Source organism: Plutella xylostella, chromosome 10, assembly GCF_932276165.1.
Source record: "Plutella xylostella chromosome 10, ilPluXylo3.1, whole genome shotgun sequence".
In the NCBI taxonomy this organism is placed as follows: domain Eukaryota; kingdom Metazoa; phylum Arthropoda; class Insecta; order Lepidoptera; family Plutellidae; genus Plutella; species Plutella xylostella.
This window is the reverse complement of record NC_063990.1, coordinates 6,765,061-6,785,703: the sequence shown is the minus strand read 5'-3', so window position 1 is coordinate 6,785,703 and position 20,643 is coordinate 6,765,061. Positions and strand designations below refer to the sequence as shown.

The window sequence follows — 20,643 nt, the reverse complement described above, 5'->3', positions numbered from 1 at the left end:
ACTTCAGTGTACTTATTAAATGGTAGAATCTGTGGAATTGGCATCATTACAATGTACCTCTATTATAGAGCTAAATTAGGTAAGTATGTTGAAGCGTGTGGGTTACCAGTTACCAGTTTACCAAAGCATAGTAATAATATTTATAAAAAAAAAAAAAAAAACACGCACTCACGCCTTGTACTAATGTACTCCCTTGCGGGGTAGGCAGAGGTGCATTGCTGCACCCACTTTTCGCCGAGTGTATGTTAGTCCCAATGTAATAGGGGGCGGGCCTATTGCCATTTTACGGGCACATCCAAGACCCGAGAACAAATATCTGTGTTTAAACAAATATCTGCCCCAGCCGGGAATCGAACCCGGGACCATCGGCTCAGTAGTCAGGGTCACTAACCACTACGCCATTCGGTCGTCGTCAATAATATTTATGTCCTTCATTATTATGATGATATTCTACGATGAATAAAATCAAATTAAAACCGCAACTATGCTTCAGATTACTTATCTATTCGATTACGCTACATTAAAGCACCGCCAAATTCGAAATATAATAATTTATTAAAACGTAGGTGGGCCAGATAGAATAATTAACGGATTTTCACTGGTCTCTTTCATGTTCACCGAAATAACCTAACGCTATAATGTATCTTGTTCAAAAAGGGTTCAAAAATGTGACCACTATGAAAATTTCAGACCATTCACACTTTGAGTAATGAAAAATACCATAACATTAAATAGGTACGTTCCAAGCAAATTGTTTCGAGTGCAAAATACTTTGTTTTTATTATTTCAACAAGCCCAGCGTGTAACTGTAGGTGCCTATTGTAACTCGCACGTTATTGTCTTTACTCTGACTAATGATGAATACATGGCTGAGTGTGTACAATTATTCAGAAATGAATAACGATGTCGCTACGCGGCCCTTTTCTACTAATCGTATTTAGTACTTATGTGTGGATACTTTATCTAATATCCTGACATTGACGAAGATGCTGAAGGCACAGACAAAAAAAAGAATGTGTACCTTCCATCAGAACCGATATCTTTATCATGAGTTGCATCATTGCCTCCATAAATGCACAAGTTATTAAGTTCTCAAATGAACTCAATAGGCTGGCTTAATAGTTTCTGTTATCCACATTTCGGCATCCAACGTAAATTTTATTAAACAAGTGAGGTGTGCACATGATAATAACATCATTTTCCCTCACTTATCTACACGTTTAACACACTCATTATCATAATACCTTACGTTGGTGACGGGGCGCCATCCGCGCTGTAAATTTACCAGAACAAGGATACGTGTGCTCTCATGCAAATTTATTTAAAATATGCTTCAGCGTGTCTTTCCAAAGGTATTTTGATGAATACATTGACCTTCAATGACTGAAGCGTTCGTAGTCGAGCTACCTTCAGTGATCATAACGGATCATTGAAGTTAAGCAACACATGGCACATTTTGGATGGGTGACCGATTTCAAGTGCTTGTTTTCTGCGCGCTTCCGTGCTATAGACGGCCCTTTAAGCCCTGGGCACGTTGCTATTTCAATAGTACTCGTAAAGTTTAGTCAGAGTCCTTCGGGCAGCTTGAAAACCTGACCTTCAATAACCTCATAAAGCAGCTTAGTGTGGATGAGAGAATATCGAAGATCTGCTGCAAAACCCGCGAAGTTTCGGACGTTAATGGCCGCAAGTTGGTCCGACGTGCAAGTTATCTCATATAGGACTTAGCAGTCGCGGGAACAATGGCCGGGGCGGTGGCGGGCACGGACGAGTATTCTGTATTCTGTATCACTCCCTGTCCCTATCTATTAGATCGCTTACCTACCTCTAGATGTAGTCTATCTCGCTAAACTTTCTGATTAGTTTTTTTATCCATTGATAGGTATTTGTTTAGAGACACTTGTATGGTTTGCACGTACCTATGATGTACTATATAGGAGCTTCAATTAGGTATATATGTCGCAGGCATCTGGTTTAATCTCCTTTTTGATTGAACCACTAGCCCGTTCATTGGATGGCGCTATTCAGTTGTATGACTAAAGGACAACTCGTCAAGTCGTTGATTGTAACGTTCGACGTCTTGACTGAACGTCATTCAGCGAAGTCGTTGAATGGGATATAGTATAGCAACTTTGTAATTTCTGGTTAGGGTGAACATGACCAGACAAGAGCCAACAAAAAGAATATGTTACAAAGCTCTTATCTCACAAATTAACTAAACAATAAACGTACTTCATATTGTTGTTTATAATTATCCAGTTTCGCCACATTTTTTTCTTTGAAACTATCCGCCCGCGGCGTAATAATAAGTAAATCCATGTTGTCACACTATTTTAACACAAATAACGCATTCTAAAGCTAATTTATTTGCAAAAACTAACAATATAGGTGCTTTTCGTGTCAGCTGTTAACTGTTAGAGGCCATATTTGTTTTATTCACCACCTGACTGATTTTAAGTCAGCTATCTAGTTGGACGTTTTGTGACGCTTGTACAATCAACGTTCGGCCTAGTCATACAACTGAATAGCGCCATCCAATGAACGGGCTAGTGGTTCAATCAAAAAGGAGATTAAACCAGATGCCTGCGACATATACATAATTAAGTATCAGAAATTTCTTTAAGGGCCCGTACAGGGTGACGTGCCGCGCCAAATTTGGGTTTTCAATGCTCTTCACACAGCACACGCAGTGACACGCACACATGTAAGTTTGCACAGTGGGTCATAAACTTTTACTCGCCAACTTTATTGACAATTATTTTCAAGTAGTGATTTGAGGGTAAGTATAATTTTTAATTACACTGGTAAGCACCAGGAAAGAGTAGAAATTAATAGGGGTGCCACTTTTCTCCATACTCGGAACCCGATTAGCTTTCTAAACAAATGTAGTATTTACTTACTTGTAGAAAGGTAACTACAGGTATTAAAGTGTAGATACTAAGGGTATACTAAGCCGAAAGGGGATGACTCAACTCAAGGGGTCATTCTGAACAACTTTTGTTCTACGAGTTTTGCAAATTTTCGAAAAAAAATATTCGTTTTCCATGGTAAAAAGTCACGTGTCATCAAAGTTTCTATGAAAAAGGTTTTTTTTTTGTTCATTTTTAAAACTCGTAGAACAAAAGTTCAGAATGACCCCCTGTCTCACTTGTTTTTACCCGACTGCCGAAGGAGGAGGGTAATATTTTTCAGTATATTTTTTGGTAGCAGAATAATATTTTTTCTTATTTTTAGGGTTTCGTACCTCAAAAGGAAAAAAAGCAACCGTAAGATCTCTTTGTTGTCCGTCTGTCTGACTGACTGTCTGTCACCGCCCTTTTTCTCAGAAACGGGTAAAGATATCAAGCTGATATTTCGCATAGATATGGGGAGTACCCCAAAAAAATATTGGGGTACTCCCTCTCCCATACAAGTAAATTGGGGCTGATATTTTTTCCGGATATTTTGATGGTGTAGGTAGGGTATCGTTGAATTGGTATTTTAATATAATAGGTAAAAAAAAGGTTAAAATATAATTATTTTGCTTTTACCCTTAAATTTGGGACCATAGAAAAATCCTAATTAAAAAATGATTTCAATAGATGGCGTGTTTTTATGTTGGGTAATTCAGAATAAGAAGTGATGATATCTCAGAATAATAATGGTTAATGGTGCTATTCCGCTGAGCACAGAAACCGGTGGGACACAAGTGAAAAGTGGCGGTTCCCCTCATCTCGCATAATCTTTATTGACCAAAACTCATTTCGCATAACTCGTATGGTCTAAACTTTTTTGGCCGAACCAGCACTTTGCCAAGAATTATGTGGCATAAGGCTCGTTTCGTCTAAAACTCTTTAGGCACAATCTTTAAACACCTAAGTTTCGTTTGCTCAAATGTATGTTCGTCTATACCTATGTATAATCTTGTTTCTCCTAATAATATATTAAGTATGTAGTAAATGTACAAATTGTGGTATTTTTTCTCATACATCCCGAAAATCACGATATTGAATGATTAAAAAATCGAAAGTTAACGAGCAATACAACATACATTTATAATACACATATAATAATTATTACAAACCCTATGAGATCGAAACCTAAAGATAGGTGCGACGACGAGCAAAGCGAGGAGGAGCGTGTTAGGTGCACATGTTCATCAAAACCAAAGCGGAGCGCAGCGAAGCGGAGCGGAGCGTTTTCCAAACAGCGGAAACAATACAAGGCACCAGTTTGCGCTATAGAGAGACGCTCCGTCAAAGTTAAAGCCAAACAAATATTATTACTTTGTATAAACCTATTATTAGGCTATTCAAGATTTGGCCATACCATTATTAGGCTAAACAAGATAATGCGAAATAACTTTTTACTAATCAAGATTTATGCCATACGATTTTCGGCGAAACGAGACTTTGACCAAACGTTACTATGCAATACGAGATTAGGCAAATAAATCTTGGGCCAAAAAAGGTAGAACCGAAAAGTGGTCATGAAAATGCACTAGGGTAGACCCTGCTCCTAGAACAGGGCATGAGTTTGTGATTTGTGTGCGAGGATGGAAACTTTGAATATTTTCTTGATTTTTTTATTATTGATGCAATAACATATAGTATTTTTTCAGAGTTACTCGTACCAACCGAAGTCACCCCGTGACAGGGTGACTAGATAGGTACTTCTGCAAATTACGCCATCTATCGTTGGTTTTTTTAGTAACTACTGTCTATAGAAGAAATTCCGTCATTATCAATTTTACGTTACGAATGAATTTAGTAAACCCAGTAAACCTAACAAATCCAGAGGAAACCTAAAATATCTTTCTGTCTCTCTGAAAAACATACTTAATAGCCCAAACTCGATGCTTTTAGCTATTAACATCTTTGAAATAAAATTCAGTCACCACCTTGTTACTGCCCTCATCAGATCCTCACGAGACCATTCCTCAACCAGTACCATGAGACTGTGTTTTTGATGAATCCTAACCTAATGTTCCTACGTATTGTCATCACTTAGATCCATTCGCTATATTCCTGCTCCTCATCGGACCTTTACGAGACTGTAATGTCACGCGAGAACATTGCCCACTATCTAATTTAATTTAATGTATTGAATATAGTGTAAGAATTATGCTTCCTCAATTTCAAATCAAATTATGTTGGTGTCATAAAAGTTGAAAAAGTGCAATGACAACCAATGTGCAGTGATTTTGTATCTGTACACGAAAAGATCGCGAGCTGTCAGTGCTGCCTAAACCGACGTGACCCTTCTTTGGAGGCCAGCGGCCGACTGAGTCAAACGTCGCTTGTGTTTATGATTTTATAACACAGAAAGCCGCCATAGATATTTGTATGAAGATTTGAGGGGAAAAAATTGCCCAAGTTTGTTATTAATTTACACAAAATAGGTGTGTGTTTATTTAAAAACAAGGTATTTATCGCCTAGTCCAAGCATTTATCTTTATAATTTGATAAGAATCATATGAAAATTCTTGATAATTACGACACAGTTGTTACAATACGGGAGTGTGATTTACTGGTTTTCTGAAATTAATTTACAGTTATCCATAAGCATTTACTTAAATTCGAATGATTCAGCACCTAGCTAGACTCTTCGGCTACCTGTGTGATTTTTTTCAAGGCTGTAGAGCATCATTTACTATATAATTCTATGACAATGCCAACCCTCGATTCCCTATTGCAGACCCTTAAGTTTATGGTGTAGATATAGATGTTGAAATTATCATGCTGTCTCCAGTCCCAGAGGTCTCGTGATCGGCCTGGAAACAAACTTATCGTTTAAAAGTTGTATGATCAATGCAATTCCAGTGCACCAATTCCTATTATTCTGGATGCCAGTATGGTTGTAACTTGTAACAGTCCCGTTCAATTGTGGACGACACAAGTAGGTAGTCGACGGCCAATTGAAATTTCCACGGCATAGTTTTGAAACCCTCCAAGAGGTTGCAACTTGCACTACTAATAAGTTTAATTGACTTAATAACAATAAAATATAACAATTTCTATTCAATCTTAGGTGCAAACCTAGATTTGACCTACATTATACAAGCCGTCCAAGTTTAAATTGGAATATTTTTCTGTAGGTAACAGAAGCTGGCAATCAAGAACAAAGAAAATAATTTATTGTTCAAGTTTATAAACCTCATTTATTTCTTGCCTTTGATTTGACGGTGAAGAGAATAAAGCTTAGTTTGGCAAAATTTATGATCACAAAGCCTTTATGTTTTTCAAACAAGATATCAGCAACGTTAATAATGTCAACGATTTGTATTTGCCAATTAAATCTGTGTTTAGTAGACACTAAACTTAGCGGAGCACGTACATAAGTTTTATTATGCCATTAAGTTGCGAAATCCTGCTGTTAACCTGCGCTAACACTCATCATTGTCTAACTTTATTATCTTTTTAGTGTTAGGTACATGGCTTATCAACATTGGATGTAGTCTACGGGTTTACATCATATTGGGTTCACCCACTCATAGAAACTTGTTGATACCGCTGACGAAGATAAGGTTTAGGAAACTAACATTAAAACTTGGATTAAGAAATCTGAATTCGTGTGAAATTCTGTTTACGTCTGTACATTCAAACAAGTTTTTAGCTCACCAATTTGTGATCTATTACCAACGAGGTTGTCCCCCGCAGGCGAGGTGATGGACCTGATGGCGCTGGTGGGGTCAGCGGTGAACTTTGTGCTGTACTGCAGCATGAGCCGGCAGTTCCGCTGCACGTTCGAGCGGCTGGCGCGCAAGCTGCTGCCGGGCGGGGGCGGGGGTGGGGGCGGCGGGGCGCGGGGGGGCGCGCTGCCGCTCACCGAGGTGTCGAGGACGTAGCGAGCGCCCGCCGCGGCTGCTGCACAGCTCTAGATTGAGATGGTTAGTGGTTTTACCTTGTTCTTAAATGCTAGCTGAGCCGGGCGCGGGGAACGAACTGCTAGCCGCGCTCCTACTTACTGTGGTGTCGCGAACAACTCTGGAATGAGATGTTTAGTGGTTTAAAGCTTAGAAAGTCATGCATGTCTTAAGTGCGAGCTGATGTCGGGCGTGGCGAACAGACTGCCTACCGACTTACTGAGGTGTCGAGGACGTAGAGAGCTCCACCCACGGCTGCTGCAAAGCTCTAGAGTGAGATAGTGGTTTCAACCCTAGGAAGAGAATAATACAGCTTCTAGTGCCATATACTCCCATATGAGCTTTGGGCTTGGGAGCAAGCTGGGACGTGGCGAACGCCCGCCAACCAGTGCTGCACAGCTGTTGAGTCAGACATGGTTAGTGTTTTCATGCCGTGTAAGTTATGTATTTAACAACCTACAGGTACTAAACCGGTACTGAACCTAAAACATATGCTTCTGAAAAATGAAACCACATGATTTACAAGTCACGCTGAACAATTTGCCTTACACAATAGTATTAACTTTGTATTGAAGGTCGAAAAAAAAGTTAATCATCCAGCAGATAGCAGCCACCTGTCCGAGGCCGAACGACCCACATCAACTAGTAAAGATATAAATCTTATTGACAGGTGATTCGGTCCTCGGTACCTTGATATCGGATTTCTGTGGATAATTGGGCTGAGTATCATCAAACTGTCACAGGACAAACATAAATAAAACATGAATTATGTTTTTGAAACCAAGTTACAATGTCTACATTCATCCACGTTTGTTAGCTCAGTTAATTGAACTAGCTACCGAGTTGTTAGAAAGTGTACAATTTTAATTGGTTGGGAAAGCTTTTTCTTGTTTTAAAGAAAGTTTTGTTTTCAGGTCGCAGAGCAGCTACAACAATCCCGAGGAGGTGCTTCGAGTAAACATTGAGTCCTATATCGTACGGACCAATTTAAGCTGACGTGTGGTGTGTGTGTGTACTTCAACTTGCAAACAATGCTTCAAGTGCAGTGAAACCAGTCAATCGTTTGTAGAGTGAAATGTGTAGTAGTTAGAGTAGTTTATGATTAGGAAAGTATAGGTATAAGTACTTAGATGATAAGTTTAAGATATAACCAAACTTTCAGGATTCTAATATTTTATGGCTCTGCCTCTGTCATGGACATGTATAAGTACTTAATTCATATTTCATAGCATAATAATTGTTGAATATTGTATCGTACTGAGTAACGAGGCCAATCATGCAATCCTGAGGAAGTAATTGACGTTCTCCAAAGATAACAATTAGAAGAATAATACATAAAAGGTCCAAAGATCTTGAACAATTTGTAGTAACAAACAATTTTTATTCGTATGCATATTTATAATAAAAATTACCTCTCTGTATATTTTTATTCTTCTGGAAAATATTTTCTATAAATCTGCGCCGGGCTGAAATGACGCACTACCCTTATGATTCATAGCACGTATAATATGTACCTAAGGGTTATTATTGCGTGAGCGTGGATGCTACGTGATGTTACAAGCTCTACTGTAAATTGAATAATACAAGTGAAAGCAAAAGCCTCGCTATAAGGCTTTAAAACAATTTAAGCTTTTTGTTAAAATTCGCAACAGACCGGCAGCAGGGCAAAAAGGTTTCCGTCTACCTTTGTCAAAAGCTACAATTATAAATTGGGCATGCCATTGAGAGGTAGTCGTATGTATGGATGTACATTTACAGATGATATTTATAGAAGTACTGGCTGTTGCAAATCGTGATCATCACTTTTGAACAAAGCCATAAATGTAACTTGTTGGGTGTAGCTTGTAATTAATAGGCAGAAATAAGTTTATAGTCCCTCACCGTAACGCTGTCGAGTATCTTGTGTTATAACTGATAGTAAAAATATAATAATCCCGTTTCAAAGAAAATTATGCATATAATTAGTCAATATTTTATACTATCATTTTATTTTATATATTATTTGTACTTTTATACATGTACAAATAATATTTTTGCACGAATCGAAACATGGTTGTAGAAGATTTTTGAGAAGGAAACGTCAAAACGGACTTTTATTGAATTCTGCTACTTCCGTTTCGATAGCTTACTATAATCTTTTCCAACACTTGAGGTGCTTGAAGTCTCGTATCCAGGATTGCAGACACCTTAGCTGTAGAATAACTGCGTCAAGAAATGTCCTAATATTTACCGATGTTTTTTTTAATATTTATTTATAAACTGTTTATTGTACACATACACAAGCAAACATAACAGAGAACAGTTACAAATAAAAAAACACATATTACGCAGATAAATCGGGCTTGCCGTTAAATATAAGTACTTACTACAGAAAATTTATCAAAAATAATACTTTGATTTCTGACATAATTAAGGAAGGTAGGTACTCTACATGGCTTCAAGTAGGTATTAAAATACACTCACGGGAAATGAAAAGTTTCCACTGAGAAAAGCACCAAATTACTCCTTAACGGAAAAAGCTGCAACATTGAAATACAGGATAATATCCTGGTGCTCTGTTAAATGTCCAACTAAAAACGGTAATATTTTGTTCAAATATTTCATTAACTGTTTAAAAAAATTGGAGTTGTTGATGTCAGCATTTTGTGAGTGGAACTTTTTCATTGCCCGTGAGTGTAAAATAAAAACTTCGGTACTGATTAAGAAAGTCGTATTTAGGAAATAATAAGCATACTTAACACAATTTCGAAAATGAAATAATGTAAATATAAATATGTGATAAAGACGTATTAGTGAAAAACTGGAGATGTAATTGGGAAAAAAAAACCTTGTGACTAAATTATTGAATGAGTTATTATTCTGTAGCATACCTACTTCTATTATTTGTGATATTTTATAGATCATGATAAATTCAGACAAAGTTAACTTTGCCACAGAAACAAGTGGAAACACCAAAATATACAATATACATAATTATTTTGTGTCATTTGTTACACTAAAGTGGTACGTCTTACTCTTTTTCAATGTTAGAGCTACCGGTTACAGACACAAAACTCCCATTTTTACCCGTTGTAAAGTTAGGGTTGTCGTACTTCAACAGTACAAGATGAGTTACTAATGTATTTCTAGTCCCTTTATATATTTTCCTTCATCATCACGTACGCAATAAGGCAGTCCATCCCACCCCTTAAATTATCGCTTTACAATTAAACATCAGTTCACTTCGGACAGTCCAATTTTAAAGCGAGGAAAGTTATTCGGAAGGTTTTTCAACATTGGGTTTACACGTGATGCGTTCTACGTGGGTTGTTGTGACTGTGGAAGATCAGGGCCCCAAGTCTGCTAAAGAATGGCGGCACAGTTGTGTGTCGGCAGCATGGGTTTCTCACTGTAGGTATTCATTATCTTCGTTTTAGGAAACATTTATTGCATCTTTTTTAAAGAACTAACATTAATTCACAGTAATAAGTGTTAAGTGTTTCATAATGCACTACTGGGACTCACTAACCAAGAGAAAACAGATACCTAAAGTCGGAAAACCATTCAGACGACACAGCATTGAGCCGCCATTCATTAGCAGACTTGAGGCCCAGGCTACATGCGTCCTGTCCTGCACACAGGCCTCTCGGTTTAGACGGTAGCTTGGTCCATACGCTGGACTGGACATAGGTCTATCTGTAAAGTATTTTTTAACTCTCAATAATGTTCTTCCTGTGAAGTTAATTATATTACTTTAACAGATTATTATAAATGTACGACTTCTCCTTAAATAGTTTTTAACAAATAAGGAAAAAAATGATTCTTATAGCTATTGTCTCTAAATATTAGAATAAGTAATTATGATAAGTAAATGTAAATATCGTCTTTAAATTGTAGATTTTAATATAAATGAATTATCGATATGTGACTAAGTAGATTCACTTAAAAAGTTTAATAAATAAAAAAGTTTTATTACAGTTTACTTGTTTTTGTCTGTTCCCTAAGGGCCATACCAACCACGATTCAAATAAAATTTTCATCAAGATATTGTATCTGGTAATTTACCTAAGTATTTGAGAGTGGATTAAGCAAAGGAGATATTTGTGGATTGAAAACTTTTATTCGAAGAAAGAAATTGTTATTCAAACCAGCACGATTTCTAACTGGAAATAATGAAGATTTCCCCTGAGGCCCCGCTTTACCACCTCTCTTGGCTATAAGCAATTAGGTTATTATATGTACGTGTATCTGTATAGTATCTATAAACTAGCAGACAGCTGGTTATGTATGGATAAATAGGTAGTTAATACTCATAATATGCTCACGAGTACAATCCCTAGGTAAGTGTCACGGACTAGAATAATGGTATCAGCACATAGCTGTTGGAATGACCTATTAAATCAGCTATACTCAAACTGCGGCCCGCGGGCCGCATGTGGCCCGCCGGGCCTTTATCAGTGCGATGAGAGATAATAGAGAATATACTATATTCATTCTGTGTAAAAAGTATCGGGATTATATATTATGCATAAAACATAACTATATTTACGTTCTTAATTTCATTAGAATCGGTTAATATGTGCCCAAAATGGAAATTCAGACCCTGTTTTTACCCCTTTACCCACCCTTGGGGGTGAGATAAAATTCTGAAAAAATGGGACCACCTGGGAGCTAAAACCAATACAACAAAAAAAGAATTTTCAAAATCGGTTCATAAACGGTGGAGTAATCGGTGAATATACATAAAAATATTTAAAAAAAAACTCCTTTTTTGGAATTCGGTTAAAAATAGCCGCGAGTACTTAACACAATTCCGAAAACAGCGTTTAAAAAAATGTTGTGTAGATTAGATAATTCGTTGGCGTATGTTTATCGTTTCTGAAGGAACAAACTTTGAAGGTGATATAATAAATTTGGATAAATAATAATCATTTTTTTGTTTTATTGATCTAATCCCGATACTTTTTACACAGAGTAGTATATGCATGTGTTTTTTTAAATATATTTTTTCGATAGTTTACATCGCTTTATAATAGTTAAAAAAAATATTGCTTGCGGCCCGCGACATCATGACCTAAACGTGTTTGTGGCCCATGTACAAAAAAGGTTGAGTACCAATGTATTAAATGTATGTTATGTACCACAAGCTGAAAGTTAAAAGGGCAGGGGACTAGGGACTAACCTAATAATTTAATAATGTTATAAATGTCCGCAGATAATGACCATGGAGGTATCTGGGTTCGACTCCACAAACAGTGTGCATAGTTCAAAGATTTGATATACGCACAATGGAATAATACCATCTGTCTATTAGACCTATAGAGATCTACCTATACTATAAATAGAGCTTTACAGAACGCAGGATCGCTTTTTGGCTGAGTCACGCGGGTTGCGGTAACTACTTGTGGTGAGTCTCCTTCTATTCATTTCAGTATGCGTGTACACGCGTGTACAGTACTTGTTTGCCGTGAAATCTGACACAATGGAAATTGGATTGTGTCTTGGAAGGATCCAGGCTTAGGCAGCTAACAGGTTAAGGTAATGAGAATGAGCGATTAAACTCACACATAGATCAAACGATCAACATGTAGTAAATGATTAGGAGAATAGTCTAATCCATAAATATTCTGCCATTTCACCATTCGTTTCATCATAGTGATCAGTGATTAGTAAGTACGCAGGAGACGGGGTAACGGTAAACTTTTTATTTTTTCTTATGTTTCTGGAGATTTTCTTGTAAGTAATAATAAAGGATGTCAGAATTCTATAAGAGACAGTGAGACGGGCGTTATCTTACCGTTCCTTCCACCTCCACACGTAATATTTGCATTCACGTGAAGTAGTTGGACTGTTATTGCCAACGATTTAATTCAGATGGGTTTCCATATTTCATGTTAATGCTCACTTTAGCGCTTGAGTTGAAAATGTCAACTCAAGCAAAAACCCCTAATTTAGGCAGGCAGATTAAGTTTATAACTTACACTTATAGAACACGTTTGAGGGGAACTTTAAGAAACAGAGGTTTAAATAGCAATTACTGTAATAAATATTCTACTTACATAGCCTTTACCAGTTTTCTGAGTAGTTTTGTGTGTTGTAGCCGCAGTGGCCTGCACAGAAATAGGTATATATATACAGGGTCTTGCAAGGAGAGTATACTAAGCCAAAAGGGGTTGAATCAGGGGGTCATTCTAAACAAGTTTTGTTCGCGAATTTCCAAAACTTGTAGAAGAAAAGTTGTTCAGAATGACCCCCTGAGTCACCCCTTTCGACTTAGTAACTATAGCTTTTTTAGAACACTCTGTATATGTATATACCTCGCCAATGTGAGCTTTTCAAACACATAATCACGGAGAATAAAGTAATTTGAGGGGATGAAATTGTTGTTGGCTCGAGTGTTGTAATATGAAATGAGATATTGAATTTCAGGACTCCACTTTATCCGTTGTTAAAATAATGTGCGGAGCGGGAATGCTCTCGTGCTATTATTTTTTCATATGAATAAATTGAGCGGAAGTTAAACAAAAATTAAAGATTTACATAAGTATATTAATAAAACGATCACAAAGTAGGTTACAGGAAATCGTTATGCATTTGCACAAACTGTAGGAACTTTTATGCATAGCATTTTTAGCATAACAATGTATGTAAACACTGAGTGCAAATTCACAGTATAGGCAATGCATAGTAGGTTCGTGGAATTGTATAGCTATTTGTTTATTGATTTCTCTGCTCACAAACGTGCTTTATTCATCGCAACAGCATTTTGTAGCGCTTCAACCGCATATAATGTACATAACAGGGAGGAATTTTATCAGTGATGTTCCCGTAGCCAAGTTCTTACACCCTGTATACACTCACGGGCAATGAAAACGTTCCATTTACAAAAAGTAGACACCAAACGATCCAAATTTGATCAAACATTTAATTTAAAATTTGATTAAAATATTACCGTTTTTTGTTGGTAATATCCTGGTGCTCTGTTAAATATACTTCAATGTTGCACAAGGCGTCATTAAGCTAGCCTTTTCCGTTTAGGAGTAATTTGGTGATTTTCTCAGTGGAACTTTTTCATTGCCCGTGAATGTATTTGTATACCCAAAGTTTTTTGACCCGTACTGATTCTGGCAGTCCCGGAGATTATTAAAATTATAATCTTTATGAAAAAAAAACAATTACAGTTGAAACAACTTGTAAAAAAAAGCCAAGTCTAGGAACTCAACCGTAAAAAGTTGTGGCCCATACGTAAACGTGTGAAAAACCGTAATGCCAAGTCGGTTTATGTATTCAGTCTCTAGTTCTCCTATATGTATGGGCAGTAATCATCTGAAAATTTGCAAGCCATGGAAAGCAGAAACTGCACCGCCACTATTGCGACTTAATTGCATTATAAAGTTAAGGGGACTGCTTGAACGTTCGTTACCAATAACCTTTGACTATTAAACCAACACTGAAGGCCCCAGACTGGCTTGAGCGAGGGCTGTTTTGTTGCTGTCGCATGAATTTTGGATTTGAGTGTTCCCGAAAATCGACTTGTGACAGCTGAAACTAGTGATCGACACGGTGGTCACCGAGAGTTGGACGGACCCCTACAATCTGACATATATATGTCAAACTTTAACTAAACTAAAGTTATACGCTAGCCCGTTCTGAGGTTTAAGGCAAACTCTTCGTGTAAATTTTAGACCGTAATTAGTAACTTGGTTGAATTAATAATTAGATTTCCAGACTCCAACTGTAGTTCTTGAACAAATAATTCCTTGTGTGGATGTAAATTTAGATTATTTGATTATGTACAGTTACGGGTTGAACTCAAATAAAAAATTCACGATAAAGTTGTAGGAAAGTTTATTTATGTAATCCCAATAAAAATAAGTAAATGTTAATTATACAAAAACATGATTTTCACGCAATATAAAAGTTACCTTATGTAGCCTAGTTTGAGGTTTTTCATATACATACCTAAACTATAAACGTAAAAAGGTATATTATTATGATCCGTGAACAAACGATCATCACACAAACTTGTATATTTACGCATTTATAGTAACATTTATTTTCAAACGTAAGTAAAAACTGAAAACCATAACTACCGCACTATGACGTAGAAGCTAGAAAAATGAAAGAATAATTTTTCAAGTTTACAAAAAGGTTGACTGATGATGCCCGCCACACAGCCATAGAAAGTTGACAAGAGCCGAACCTTGTGGCAGCGCGAGGCTCCATTCAGTGACGTGCTCCGCCCGAATCCCCCGAGTGTCAATTACTGACTCGTTATCTGTCAGCGAGGAGGCTCCACTGCCATACAATATGGACAACAACGTTATGAATGGGAAGTACGTTGGAAGAAATATCACACAATATGAATTCATACAGCGTGCTCTCGAAATCGGATTAGAGGGCAGCTATATGTCAAGCAGCCAACATGGGATGTGTACTAAAACGTAATCAAAACAAATTGTCGTGGGAATAATAATGATACTGCAGAGTGCGTGACCTGACAAACTTATTGCCCGCCTCAAGTTGGATATACCCCTATGATTAGATGCCATGCTAGGCCATGACCATCCGTTCTGTGTGTATGACTCTTAATTTTTTTAATGTCAATAAATTTAGGATAAGGGTCAATTCAGACGTACCACAACCACACCACAGCCACAACCACACCACAACCACGCTGCCGTGTGGTCGGGCGTATATTTTGTATTGAAAATGAATGATCCAATTCACACGTGCCACATTTTGCCGTTGTCATCGACCACCTGTGTAATACGACCACATCGAAACCACATCGCAACCACATCGCGTCGCCAACGCCGCCACGCGGCGGCGGCACCGCGGGCACCTCCTTTCCCTATTAAATGCATATGACCACGTGGTTACCACATCGCAACGACAGCGACAACACAACCACATCGACATTTTGTCGCAGCCGCTGTCACACTATTCACACGTAACCACAGCTTGACCACATTATGTCGCTGCGACGTGGTGTGGTTGTGGTACGTGTGAATTGACGCTAAATTGCGCAGGCTATGTCTATACAATGTATATATACAAGATAATACTCAATTATATATTATCTATTCCGTTACTCTTTTCATAAAATGTTATATGATTTACAGATATGAATGAATGGAAATTGTTTTTACCTTGAACATTCAACACCTCGGATATAATTAAGAGTCCTTCCGTATAATTTGTATTACTTATTTAGGACGCACTTACTGATATTGATGGAAAATTATAATATATCAAGCTAAAGTTATAGAATTGGAGAACAAATCAGTCGGGGAAAGGGCACTTAAAATTTTACATACACTTCGTTAACTCCCGTAACAATTTGCTGTAGTAATATAAAATCTCTTAGGGTTAGTCCCTTTTGTCGTTTTTGACTTTGTTGAGTAAAATATTGTTAATTAAATAGCTGTTCTCGAGTTTTGCATTGGTTGTTTGTTAATTTTTCTTCAGAAGTTTGAGCTACAATGTCGTCGTAAATAAAAATTATGTCACGGTAAATTAAAAAGGAAAATATTTTCCTGACTTTTATTTCTAAGACCGGGAGACCGGATAGCGCAGTGGTTATAGTAAACTGACTGTTGATCCTATGATCCCAGACTCAATTCACTCCAATCTTGATCAAACTCTGTGATCTCTAATGTGCTTGTAAGACGCCAGTGCACGATGAATAAGAGATCTACATATTAAAATATTTGTATCATAACTGGACGCAGCTAAACTATCATCTTTGATAGGTAATAACTTCGGAGATTATGTAAACACAAATCATCTCTGCCCACCAGATAAACTACACCCTCCACTTTCCGCCACCGTAACTTTTAAGACTTCCTACACGCCTCTGAAACGAAAATTGATATCTAAACTAAATTTTCACAAAGCAAACTATGACCTTATTAATCGCGATATTACCAACACAAACTGGGATGATATTTTGTCACCACTAAAAGCAGACGCAGCCCTCACAGCTTTTTACAATAAAATTCATAGCATTATAATACAGCACTGTCCTATGTCTTCACCCAAAAACTCCAATTACCCATTTTGGTTTTCTCCAGCCTTAATCCACATTTTTAATAACAAAAAAAATGCATGGGTAAAATGGAAAAAATACAATAATTTATTTGATTATGAAATATTCTCACTTTATAGATCACGTTTTAAATCTGAGGCCCGTAAATGTTACTCAAAATATATAGAATCGGTCGAAGATAATGTATTCAAGAACAGTAAATATTTTTGGACATATATAAATAATCGCAAAAAAAAACCGGGAATTCCCTCCTCTATGTGCTATAAAAACACTACCGCTAATGATCCCACAAATATTTGTAACCTATTTTCCGATTTCTTCCACTCCGTCTATGAACCGTCCACGCTATTGGGTGATAATTTTATTCCGGTACCTGACTACGCCCCTCACGATTTATTTATCAGTGATATACACATCAGTTCCCATAAAATATGTAGGGCACTGTCCTCAGTTGACCCCACCAAAGGCCCCGGCTCTGATGGAATTCCTCCTGTTTTTCTTAAGAACACCGCTAAGGATATATACAAACCCCTTTCATTAATTTTCAATAAATGTATGTCGGAAGGAACATTTCCTACAGCGTGGAAACACGCCAACATAATTCCCGTACACAAAAGTGGGCCTAAAAACAACGTAGAAAAATACCGTCCTATCTCGTTGCTACCAGCTTTGTCGAAGGTCTTCGAGAGATTAGTGCATGATGAAATTTACCCTTCGCTCCATAGAATAATTTTGCCTGAGCAACACGGTTTCACAAAAAATAGATCAACCACTACAAACCTCATGGTCTTCACAAATTTCGTTTTTCAAAATCTCGATGACAGAACCCAAACGGATGCAGTCTACACTGACTTTCAGAAGGCCTTCGACAAAGTTGACCACGAGCTGCTCCTACAGAAAATTGCGTTCAACGGCATTCGGGGTAATTTACTTAGGTGGATGGTATCCTATATTTCTAACAGAACTCAAACAGTAGTTATCTGCGGTCATCAGTCCAATACTATCCGAGTTACCTCCGGTGTCCCTCAGGGGTCTATACTGGGGCCTCTACTCTTTATTCTTTTCATTAACGATATTAATACTTGTTTTAGAAACTCAAAATTTTTACTCTACGCTGACGACTTAAAAGCATTTAAAAGCATAAATTCACAAAATGATTGCCTACTATTCCAAGAAGATCTCGATCGACTTACAGAATACTGCAATAATAATAAACTACATCTTAGCCTTCCAAAATGCAACTTTATAAATTTTACAAAAAAAAGGAAAATTACGCAATTTCAATACATGTTATGTCATTCACCACTTAATAAAGTAGACGCCCTGAGGGACCTGGGAGTCATTCTCGATTCTAAATTACATTTAGATCAACATATTGATAGTATTGTGAGTAAGGCATATAAAATGTATGGGCTAGTCATGAGGTCAACCACAGACTTTTCACGTCCTGAAACACTTATCCACCTCTATAAAAGCATAATCCGCCCACAGCTTGAGTATGCGGTACCAATCTGGAATCCCATATATAAAAATATAGTGACGCAATTGAAAGTGTTCAACGCAAGTACCTCCGTTCAGTACACTTCCGAGTTCATCGTAACCGCAACCACCTCTCTTACACCGAGTTACTGGACGAATATGGCCTCATTCCACTAGATTCAAGGCGACTTATCTTGGAAGCCGTAACGCTGTACCGACTTTGTCATAGCCACTTTGATTGCACAGACCTATCTAATAAGCTGTATTATGTTGTACCTAGAACAGTGGTGCGGCGGGAGGCGCGCGCATACCGCATGTTCGCGACGAGCCTGCGTCACACGAACGCCGGCCGGCGCGCGCCTCTCTGCCGCATCGCTGATTCCTACAATAAGCACTTTGAGCATATTGATATGTTTTCAAAATTTGCAGATTTTAAAAACAATATACACAAAGTTTTCAGAAATTAACTAGATAATTAAAATTAATTTGTTATTATGTTTGGATTACTACATATTTGCATTAACTATACCATATTTGCACAATATTAGCAACAGGTTGCTTCCTAAATCATTACAGAAATATCTTCTTTTTTTTTTCTCGTAAACATCACTTTACTTCCACTATCAAATCACCAATCATCGCACTTCTAGATTTTGAACTGTAATAACAGTACTATGTTAACATACTTGTAGACAATGTTGTGGGATGTATATTAACATAATTATATTTAATCTAAGTCTACTTAGTAAGTTTTAATGTACATCTGTTTATTGTCTCAAATAAATAAAAATAAAATAAAATAAAAATAAAATAAAATAAAATTATGCTTTGTAAATCTGTTGAAGAAAGAAAAAGCAATGGCGTGAACGTGTTCAGAAAAGACCAAGATTGGCCATACTTCGTGTGAGATTCCCTCCACCGAGATAGTGCGATGATATGTGATAGTAAGTGCCTGGCAAATACTTGAGTCGTATCCAGTTTCCTAGTTCGGACTTCCTTAAGAGAAGCCATTTTCAGCTATGGACTGCGATTGGTTGACGGTGAAGCTTTAAGAACCCTTTACTCCCACACTAATAGTACACACTAACAGCCACTAATATCATCAATCATCTAGCCAATTCTGAATTTCTGACTATTGGGTAGCGGTAAGCCTTTGATCTTACAAATGGGTACTGCGTTGGGGAGTTTATTGGAATGTAGCAAATTTAATTATTCCTGACTTTGTAATTGTTCTGTTTTCAGCCATCGCTACGATTATGTATGTACTGTACTTATGTAGGTATTCCTATAGGATCTGAGTGTAATTACTAAAATTGACACCTCATAAGCTTTTCATTAAAATTGCAAAATTAGTATACTTACTACTTAGGTACTCATATTAAATTTATTTCAGAGTCATATAGGAGTTAATTTGATATGTAGGTATACTTATCAGCATTTCTCTCGTGTGTAACCCCGGCTATTCGCTAGTTAAACATAATTTTAAGGCTCCAACTACCAATTCAGTATGTAAAGTTCCTTCGTACGAACGATCAAGTTGGATTGCATGTCATGGCACGTTCTAAAATGTTATTTTAGAATAAGTATAAATTTCTCTACGAAATTCGACGTGAGGAAACGTACTTTCAGATTTGCACCTGGCGTAGCCATTGCACAGGTATAAAATAGGATGATGGAACTAAAATTGATATATTATATGCAACGACCAACGCACCAACGCTCCTAATTTGCTTAAGTACTTAAATGATAAAAAAAAGATTCTGGAGTACGATGGGTTACGAAACGACTATGCATGCTATACGTTCTTAAGTGTCTATTCTATTATATACCCATGTGGTTCAACCCACAATTAGTGATACGAGACTTGAGTTCAGTGATTCTAAGGAACAAGTAATCAAATTAGCCACTAGTTGCCCGGCCTTCACTAATTATCAAAGTCCCTACAATTGTTTGTTTAATCTGGCGACCCGGGATATGAACAAAAGCACGTATTATTAACGTTCCCAATTGAATGGTCTAAGCAAAGCCGAATTCATAAATTTATTACGCCCTATCCACTTGTATATGTATTTGATGTAGAATTTTTGTTTAGACCAGGGACTGCCTGTAATATTTCCGTGAAAAATGAATATCCATTACCCTATAAAATATCCTTCAGAATCTGCCATCATTAAAATTCTGTTGAAATCCTATGCCGATGAGCAGCAGACCCCTTTTGAAAAGTTTACGGCTGCACTTTTTCACTTGTTTATCTGTAATTATCATAATATCAATAGTTTAAAAACGGGCA

General features: G+C 37.2%; 1 protein-coding gene across 1 annotated transcript in view; it reads left to right on the top strand.

Moving 5' to 3' along the window:
- The window catches only part of LOC105392505 (G-protein coupled receptor dmsr-1), a 36,202-nt gene extending 26,579 nt beyond the window's left edge, over positions 1-9,623 (top strand). The window contains exons 4-5 of the mRNA XM_038117913.2: positions 6,639-6,868; positions 7,759-9,623. Of these exons, the coding sequence (XP_037973841.2) occupies positions 6,639-6,826 (188 nt within the window). The 3' untranslated portion in view covers positions 6,827-6,868; positions 7,759-9,623. The remainder of the gene's footprint in view (positions 1-6,638; positions 6,869-7,758) is intronic.
- The last annotated feature ends 11,020 nt before the right edge of the window (positions 9,624-20,643 follow it).